General features: G+C 60.8%; 1 protein-coding gene across 2 annotated transcripts; it reads left to right on the forward strand.

Annotated features, from left to right (window-relative positions):
• Window positions 1-11: 11 nt before the first annotated feature.
• On the forward strand, window positions 12-6,112 carry ZNF853 (zinc finger protein 853). Of its 2 annotated transcripts, none has more exons than XM_049638957.1 (3): window positions 12-420; window positions 1,158-1,280; window positions 3,754-6,112. In XM_049638957.1, exons 2-3 carry the CDS (start codon window positions 1,196-1,198, stop codon window positions 5,670-5,672), a joined length of 2,004 nt encoding a protein of 667 aa, XP_049494914.1. In that variant the 5' UTR covers window positions 12-420; window positions 1,158-1,195; the 3' UTR covers window positions 5,673-6,112. The 2 variants fall into 2 exon arrangements, with proteins under 2 accessions (XP_049494914.1, XP_049494913.1); XM_049638956.1 differs by having other exon boundaries at window positions 1,163-1,280.
• The last annotated feature ends 3,252 nt before the right edge of the window (window positions 6,113-9,364 follow it).

Consider the following 9,364-nt stretch of genomic DNA (forward strand, 5'->3'; position numbering starts at 1 on the left):
CCCCGGCGCCGGGCACCTGTGGCCGCCGGCCGAACCCGGCCGGACCCGGGCTGCCCCCGGCCCACCCGAGGCCGGTGTCGCCCGGCCCCCGCCGACCTCGGACCGGACCCCCGGCGCCCAGCCTCCTCCCCGCCCCCTTCCCCCGGGACGGGTGCCCGACACCAACTTCTGCTCGCGAACTCCGTTCTGCCCCTTTCTTGGCCCAGGGCGACCTCGGCAGCCCTGACAGCGACAGGCCCGCCGCCGCAGTGCCCAGAAAGGCCCCCGGGTGGCCCGGCGCCTCCCCGGCTCTTTCTGGATGGAGGCGCCTCAGGAAGGAGCCGGCTGACGCTTCGGCCTTGGCTGCCCAGCCCCTGCTGACCATGAACACACCTCCCCTAGTGCAGAGGCCGCGGTGAGGGGCAGGAAATGCTGCGCCAGGTGAGGCCCGTTGGGCGGGACGGCGCGGCGAACGTTCGGGGCGCTTCCAGTCTTTTCGACCGGACCCCCACAGAGACCTGGAGCTGTCCTGTTAGGAGGGGAGGCCGGCTGGATGTGGGGACACCTCTGCAGGGGCCGGGGGTGGGGCGTGGGGCGGGAAGGCCAGTGGAGGGGGGATGCAGGAGAGAGGTGGGGAACCCTCCCGACTTCAGGAGCCCCTGGGCCAGGGCTGGTTCTGTGGGTTGCTGGTGCTCTGGCCTAGGAATGCTGGCCGAACCCCAAGAGCAGCCTAGGAGGCCAGAGACCAGGGAGGTGAACAGGCTTGGCGGGGCTTTGGGGGGGGGGGGGGGCAGTGGAACGTGAGGTTTCTCCGTCTTCTCTGCCAACTTCCTCAACTGTCCCTGCTGGGTCTCCAGCTCCCCATCCTAGTGGAGCAGTTGCACCGGCTGCCCCCTAAGGCTGGGGCTGAGTGTGGGCCCCGCAGAATCCCAGAATTCGGGAATGGAGGGACTGCCTCCCTGCGGGGGGCTGAACGGGCCTTGGGGAGCAGAGCTCCGGGCTGCCCTGCGCCTCCCTTCCCCAGCTGTGGCTCCAACTGTCCTCCTTTCCAGCCAGGGTAGGGCCCCTGGCTCTGGAGGCCCGAGGCTGAGGTGGAGGGCTCTCTGGCAGTCAGTGCCACGGGGCTGGGGGCTCACAGCACTCCTGCCCACCTGAACAGCTTCCTTCCTTCCTCTCAGCACAGCTGGCTCCCCGGGGTCTTGGTCTGAGCGCTAGGATGGAGCTGGGGCCAGCGGCTGAGACCTTCGTGCTGGAGCTTCGGTGTCTCGAAGATGGGGGCCCGGGGCCCGGCACCCTCTCAGGTGAGGGACTAGCGGGAGGTGGCTCTGACCCAAAGCGGCAAAGCGGGAGACGGTCCTCAGGCCCCGCGGAGGACCTTCTGACAGAGCCCGGCCTGCTGCGGGCGAGAGGGGGCTGCAGGGTGGCGGGCAGCCTGCTGTCCGCAAGGGTGCTCACCTGTGGTTTCGGGGTGCGGGGCTGGGGCAGGCTGCAGCCGCTCACCGCGGCCGAGTTCAGCTGCCTGGAGTGACACTGGCGGGTTCCCCTCAGGGTTTTCCGAGGCGGCTGTATCAGGCTGTGGTTGTGCCTGTGACGGGCTCCCCGACGATGCAGATATTCTCAGGCCATGCCTGGACCCTGGGTATGTGCTGGCTGGGAGCTACTGCTATTTCCCCAGTGGCCAGGTGGCCTCCACTGTCCCCCGACCTGTCCCTGGCTCCAGACTCAAGTTCTCAAGATTGAATTCAGGGGCTCTCTCCCACTGCCCCTTGTACCTCAGGCATTGGACCCCTTGCTTCTCTTTTCTCTGTGGCCTTCTCTGACCTTGTCCACTTTTCCTGACCTCTGCTTCAATCCATCTTCCTCCCCTTTTGCCCAGAGGCAAATATGGCCCTGCAGAACCTTTCAAGATGCCTACTCCCTCTGGGACACGGTCTGGGGAAACTTTCTATGGTGGTCATGCTCCTGGGGGCCACTTTCCTTCTCTGTGCTTTGAGGGCACTGACTGAGGGCCGGGCCAGGGTTGAACAGCATGAAAAGGACCAAGGCAATTAGAGGGGCTGTGATGGGATGTGTGGCTAAACGACTCTCCTGGCTCAAATATTTAACTGGAAAAAGTCTTGCAAGGGCACGCACATCAGGTGACACTTAATAATATGTTTACTAAAAACATCGTTGTTTAAAATGCTGGTGTTGCTGTAAGAAGCCAGGACTGGCCACACAGCCAAGTGCTGTGCTAGAAACGTGAGGACTCACACAGAAGCACGGTGCTCCTTGCTGCCTCGAGGGGTGGCAGGAGGCTGGAGTGTCTCAGACCTTGACATTGCTGGGGGAACAGGTTTTCATGGCTGTCTTCGCTCACCACACGCATACTCCCGACTGGTGTGTGTTTATGCGAAATGCATTCACTTGTCCGTTAGCCTAAGCAAAGGTTATTAGGACTGGTTTTCTGAAAGGAAGTTATTTTCATATAGATATCCCTTGGTTTTATGAAATCAATACAATCCTGGCAAAGTGGCCGGAAAGCAAAATTTTATAACATCGAACCTCTGCTTTCTGTTACAAAACTGAAAATACGAAGCTGTAGGAAGAACAGACGTGGAAATCAGACTCGGAAATGGAGAGAGCCTCTTCGGATTTTCCGTGAACACAGCCTGAATGCTCAAAATGAGAGACAGACACGTGGATATTGTGCAGGAAAGTGAAATGTGACAATGGAGCGACTCTTACATAGTGGGGCTTCCTCTACACCTGCACAACCCCGGGCCAGACGTTTCCCCCCTGGCATTCTCGCTATGTCCCTGGGAAGGGTTTATCTCCTTTTTCCAGACAGGGAAATTCAGGTTCCCAGAGGTGACATAACTGGCCAGTCACCATGTTGACTTGGGGCTATGGAATTAGTCCTTTCCATTCCTGAGTAATACTCTCAGACACTTCCAGTCTTCAGGCTGTTTCAAACGGAGCTAGTTGTATCTTTGGTATTGCTAAAGTGTTTGTTAGTTTGCAAACTCATTTTCTAACTCACAGGGAGAGGGATTTTTCAAGCACCCACCAGGTTCTAGAGGCGATGCCGGGGCCCTTCTGGCTTTGCCCGTGAAGCTGGAAGTGTGGGTATCCCGAAGCTGTCACTGACAAGGCGGGCTCCGTGGCTGCGGGAGGTCGACGGCTGCTAAGCGGTAGAGTTAGGGCCTGAACGGAGGACTTCCCGCTGGGAACTTTGTGCTGTCTCTGACCTTCGGTGACTTTTAGGACCGCTAGTGGTGATACTTCCAGGCGTTATTATTTACGGAGAAGGCAAGTTTTACTTCTGTGAGGTGTGACCCTAACTGAGGTCAGAGTTCAGCACGGGCTTGTGGCTTAGCTGTCCGAACGGCTTGTACGCGGATTCCCACTGGATGGTGGTGAAGCACGAGAGACTTCTCAGGGAACGGTGCTGGGGAGCCCCAGGCGCCCAGGCTCTTGTCACTGCCAAGATCTAAGCGTGGAGCCTGTGTGGAGGGAGGCGCGGGGGAGAGGTGGAACAGCCAGGGTGCAGAGTGACGTGACCAGCAGTCCTGCGGGCGCATTTCTAAGCCAACCCCACACCTCTGGGCAATTCAGTTCCTGCCACGCTGCCATTGTCAACCGAGCCGGTGCTTTTGGGTCCCTGATGGGAGCTCACAGTGTGTCCTAGCGTGGCTGTCCATGGGGCCGGGTGAGCGGGGAGGTCCAGGGGGTCTGCACCTGAGAGCTGCCCGTAGATTTTTCTCTCCTGGCTTCCTGCCATTTCCACTACAGGTGGCAGCGGTGGGAGTGAGAGTCAGGAGGAAGAAGAGGCTCAGGAGAACGGCAGCCCACCGCGGCCAACAAGCTCAGCCCCGACGGGGGCCAGTGAAATGACTGAGGAAGCACAGCAGGGGCAGCCGGAGTTGCAACCACAACAGTCAGAACAGCAACCAGCGCTGCCACAACAGCCACGGCAGGAGCGGCGACCACAAAGCCGATCCCCAGGTCCGCAGCAACAGCGGCAAGCTGACCGAGAATGGCTGCCTCGACAAGAGAAGCACCTGCAGGAAAACCCCCAACCTGGGCCACCTCAGCAGCTGAAACCACAGCTGTTCCTGCCGCCGCAGGAACAATCAGAGGAGCAGCAAGTGCCAGAGCAACACCTGTTGCAGCCACAGCAGAAACCGTTACCCCAGCACCAACAGTTACAGAAGCAGCAGCCACAGAAGCAGTTAAGGCAGCAGGAACCGTGGCAGCAGGAGCAGCAGCAGCAGGGACAGTCAGGGCAGCGGCAGGAGGAGGAACAATTCCAGCAGCAGCAGCAGCAGCAGCAGCAGCAGCAGCAGCAGGAACTGTTACAACAGCAGCACCTGCAGCAGCAACAGTTACAGCAGCAGCAGAAGGCGGAACAGTTACAGCAGCAGCACCTGCAGCAGCAACAGTTGCAGCAGCAGGAACAGTTACAGCAGCAGCAGCAGCAGCAGGAACTGTTACAACAGCAGCACCTGCAGCAGCAACGGTTACAGCAGCAGCAGCAGCAGCAGCAGGAACTGTTACAACAGCAGCAGCAGCAGGAAGTGTTACAGCAGCAGCTGTTGCAGCAGCAACAGTTACAGCAGCAGCAGCAGCAGCCGCAACGGCTGCAGCAACAGGAACAGCTACAACAGCAGCAGCAGCAGCCCCCTCTGCTGGAGCCAGACGAGGAGGAAGAGGTGGAGCTGGAGCTCATGCCGGTTGACCTGGGGTCGGATCAGGAACTGGAGAGGCAGCGGCAGGAGCTGGAGAGGCAACAGGAACAGCGGCAGCTGCAGCTCAAACTGCAGGAGCAGCTGCAGCAGCTGGAGCAGCAGCTGGAGCAGCAGCAGCAGCAGCTGGAGGAGCAGCGGCAGGAGGTGCGGCTGGAGCTGACCCCGGTGGAGCTGGGAGCCCAGCGGCAGGAGGTGCGGCTGGAGCTGACCCCCGTGCAGCCCGAGCTGCAGCTGGAGCTGGTGCCCGCCGCGGGGGGCGGCGGGGCTTCGGCCCCGGGGGCGCCAGCCGCCGTCGTGGTGGCCCCCCCGGGCTACGTGGTGCTGCAGGAGCTCATGGTGCTGCCGGCCGTGGCCGCGCCGGCGGTGGTGGCCATCCCGGGCCCCGCGGGCAGCGCCGCCCTGACCCCGGCCAGGCAGCGGCGGCGGCGGCGCGCCCGGGACCGGCCGACCATCTGCGGGGAGTGCGGCAAGGGCTTCAGCCGCAGCACGGACCTGGTGCGGCACCAGGCCACGCACACGGGCGAGCGGCCGCACCGCTGCGGCGAGTGCGGCAAGGGCTTCTCGCAGCACTCCAACCTGGTGACGCACCAGCGCATCCACACGGGCGAGAAGCCCTACGCCTGCTCCTACTGCGCCAAGCGCTTCAGCGAGAGCTCGGCGCTCGTGCAGCACCAGCGCACGCACACGGGCGAGCGGCCCTACGCCTGCGGCGACTGCGGCAAGCGCTTCAGCGTCTCGTCCAACCTGCTGCGCCACCGGCGCACGCACTCGGGCGAGCGGCCCTACGTCTGCGAGGACTGCGGCGAGCGCTTCCGGCACAAGGTGCAGATCCGCCGCCACGAGCGCCAGCTGCACGGCGCCGGCCGATCGCGGGGCCTGGGCCTGCTCCGCAGCACGCGCGCGGCCACCGGCGGCCCCGCGCGCCCCGAGCAGGCGGCGGGGGCCGCGGACAAGGCGCCGTGACCGTGGGGGGCGGGGAGCCGGGGTCGGTGAGGGCGCAGGTTCCTCCCGCCCTGTCCCGTGGTGTGCGCGCACCTCCTGGAAGCCGGCTGCGGAAGGGCTCCCGGCTCTGTCCCTGGTTAGCTGAGGGTAGGCCACGGTTACGCACGGACCCTCGGAACGGCTCCTCGAGAAAAGCCTCTGGGGCCAAAGGGCACAGGTGTGGCACACCAGGACAGCCGCACAAATTCGTTGTTGGGTACCGGTCCGTGAGGAGTCCGCTAGAGCCCTTCCCCCAGAAAACTGGACTTTCTTGAAGTGACAGCCACAGGAAAAAAAAAAAAAAAAAAACCTGCCAGTGACACGTGTGACAGTTGGTGACATTTGACACGCATCGAACACTAACCCGGGAGTCGGATACCTGTGGCGAAACGCACACGAATAGGATTTGATCCTGGTGAAAATGACTTCGAGGAAAAGAAATGGGGGAGAAAGGAAAGTTATCTGCACTTTGTAGAAAACCATCAAGGCATTAGATTGTCCTCAATGGCGTTTGCCTTGAAAGTACTTTCTAGAATGAAAATTCATCAGGGTGGATGTAATCCTGATTAAAATGTTTGTGTTCATAAGCACAGGGTCAGAGTGTCCACTGGGTTAGTGCACAAATGCCAGGAAGCCCTTCTCTGGGTGGAAGGTAAAACCTCCCTCCAGGTTAACCCAGGGTTCCAGCAAGCGGTAGCCCTCCCTGCTGCCAAGTCCCCATGCCCACGGTGGCCTGTCAGTGACCTCTTGAATAGGAGCCTGCGGCTGAAGCAGAGGGCATTCTGGGAATGCTCTCCAAGGTCCAGGGGAGTGTTCCTCTTGGGGAAAGAGCTCCAAGGGAGCCCCACCCTGACCTCCCTGGGATCCAGCCGCTTTAGGCTTCTCAGATGCTGGCCCAGGGACTGAGGCTATGGGCTTGGGGCCCTGAGACCCAGGGGCAGGGTTTTCCTGGGCCCGGCTATGCAGGGGGCTGGCTCGAGAAGACCCTGCCTCGTGGCTGCAGTGGTGGGGATGGCTGTGGGGGTGGGGGGCAGGGGGAGTCAGAGGGAGAAGTTGGGGGACGAAGTTTGGAAGCAACAGAAGTGCTCTCTACAACGTTTACAAAACCATCTGGGGGTCTGTATAGAGCATCGGCGATGCCCACGCCTGCGGGAAGGCGGACGGTGGAGGCGCCCGGCCCCTTCTGCCCCCAAGTGCTTCCTGCTCTTGACCACCACCTCCCCCCGCTCCCCGTGTGCAGCTGCTTAGATCCCGCACCTCTCTTTGCTCCCTGCTTCTCCTTTACTAACACAGCCTGCTACATTTTACGAATGTGTTGGTAAGTGAGAAACAAAAATTGAAAAATAAATTAAAATGAAGAAATGCATTGTCTCGTCTCTGTTTTCCCTGCCGGATTTTGCGTCTGGCCCCCGGTTTCATCTCTACAAAGCATTTTCCTGGTTGCTCTAGAGCAAGGGACGGCTTATTAAGTCCCATGCTCAGCGCCCTCACCCCAGACTCTTCTTTCCAACCTGAACCCCTTGGCCTCGGAGGAGCTGATTCCGTATAACCTTGCTGGGAGGGATGGGAGCCAGAGGACAGACGCTCGGGGAGGCCAGTTTTGGCATCTCCTAAGGACAAGCTTTAAATCAATTCAGAAGTGGCCCGTCTCCCCTCGCTCCGCCTCTGTTTACAGTGAGTGATTTCCTGTCTTTACACCGACAGACCCATTTCCCCGAGTAACCATTCGCTGAGGGGATGGGGCATTAGATCTTTCAACTGGGGCTCTGACCCCTCCGGGGTGAAGGTCTGAGTCATCCTGTCAGACGGGCCCCCTCGACCAGCAGAGATGCTGAAGGCAAGGGATCTGCAGGTAAGAGGCATAAGCTAGGGCCTCAAACCCAACCGCGGCATCAGGGGTGATAGGTGATACCCCCAGGTCTCTGTCATCCGTGTTCTTTGCCGAGTCGAATCCACGTGGGGGGTGAGTGGATCTGTGTGAGGCAGGGAGAGGCCTGGGCGGATGTTGATTCTCTGCCCACCTGTCCTTGGGCGGATGGATCTACAGACGTGTGGGCTCTCGCCATCCTGGCTGGCTGGCTTCCCCCACAAGCGCCAGTGGCTCTCCCATCATCCACTGTCTCAGAGAAGGTGAAGTGTCCCCTAAGCCGACTCAGAAGACTTGTGGAAGCCCCGCTCCCTTCCTCACATTTGGACAACGCTGGAGCCCCAGGGGAAGGTGGAAGCTTCCTCACCTCTGTGGGGCTTTGCCTGAGACCTCTCCTTCCACCCCCCTCCTGTGCTGCTCGCCCGCCACCGGCCTCCCCCGGCCCTCTCCTTGAGTGACCACTGGCACATACCTGCTCTTCTGCAGTCGCCTCTGGGGAACGGAAGACCGGGGCCCGCGTGGGAAGACAGGCCAAGCCTGTTGGTAGGCGGAGGCCATGTCTTGGGAGGGGCCTGGTCGGAGTGCAGGACAGGCAGGCCCCAGGTGTTGAGAGGCATTGCTGAAGAGCTCACAGCCCAGTAGGAGAGGGACACACACCTAAATGGTCACACATGGGGGGTGAGGGGACAGAGCAAGGGACTCCAACATGGGGAGCCAAGTGGCCTCCCAGAAGTCTTGCTGAATCAGCAGGCATTTGCCTGGAGGTGAGGCCTGGAGACACCAGAGGGGGAGGTGGTCAGGATGGAAGTCACACTGCGCGATAGATCAGAGCCAGAGGGGACCTGGTGTGATTAGGAACAGTGAGTCTGGGAATCGCTGGGAGGTAGGTGCTACGGGAGACAGGTGGTGGAATGAGAGAGAGAGCTTAGGGACTGGATTTTGTGGAATCCATTGGCCCCAGACTCCCAGATTCTTCCTGGGTACAGCCTTGACTTCTCCCCAGAACTTTCCAGCATCTCTGTCACCTCTACCTGACTTGTCCATTCCAACAGGCATCTAAGCCCAGCCAAATATACTCCTGGAGAGCCCCATGAGTCAGGCCCTGTCCCCCGGGAGGCCTGCCCACCCCAATCCCTGCCCTCATCACCCGGCTCTCCCCCACCTTGCTTTTGCCACCTAACCACAAGCCAGCCCAGTCCCCAGTCCTCGCTACCGCCCGCCTCCACCCCTACCGGCAGTCTGAGCAGCAGCGAAAGGAATAGACACCCTCCTCGACGCCCCAGGGGGACGGGAGCCATGGCGCCTGAGCCATCTCTCACCCCTGTACTTTTACCTAAAACAAATGTCATGCGCAGATCCTCCGGTGGGGGCCATGGGCTGGCCTGGTCCGGAAGCTGCGCTGTCCACCCACCCGCCCTACCCAGAATTCCTAGGGCCCCTGGCTGCCATGCCCACTCCAGCGTCCCCACATCCTGAGACCCTGTCTGTGGAGCTAGGAAGCCACCCTCAGCTCATCCCCATTCACAGCTCCCAGGGCTGCGTCGCACAGTTGGATTCCTGTGTCAGGAGTGGGGGGGGTCCCAGTTGCAGAGACACGTGATACGCCAGGGCCCAGGGCTGTATGTAGCAGGGAGGGAGGCTCATCTCCTCGGCCCTGGCAAGGGCTCCCCTCCACCTGCTACCTGTTATTTCTGCCATGTCCATTGGTTCTTTGACTTGAGTCAGTGGTCGCCATATTCACTTTAGCTGTGCCCTCACTCATTGTGGGAGGCTGCTTTTCAGTGTTGAGATCACTCTTCTTCCCTTC

Source organism: Panthera uncia, chromosome E3, assembly GCF_023721935.1.
Source record: "Panthera uncia isolate 11264 chromosome E3, Puncia_PCG_1.0, whole genome shotgun sequence".
Taxonomy (NCBI): Eukaryota; Metazoa; Chordata; class Mammalia; order Carnivora; family Felidae; genus Panthera; species Panthera uncia.

Bases quoted from the DNA above. Each gene is read 5' to 3' on its own strand.
- ZNF853 (XM_049638956.1), top strand. The intron at 1,281-3,753 runs GTGAGGGACTAG...TTTCCACTACAG, and splicing joins GGGGCCCGGCACCCTCTCAG to GTGGCAGCGGTGGGAGTGAG.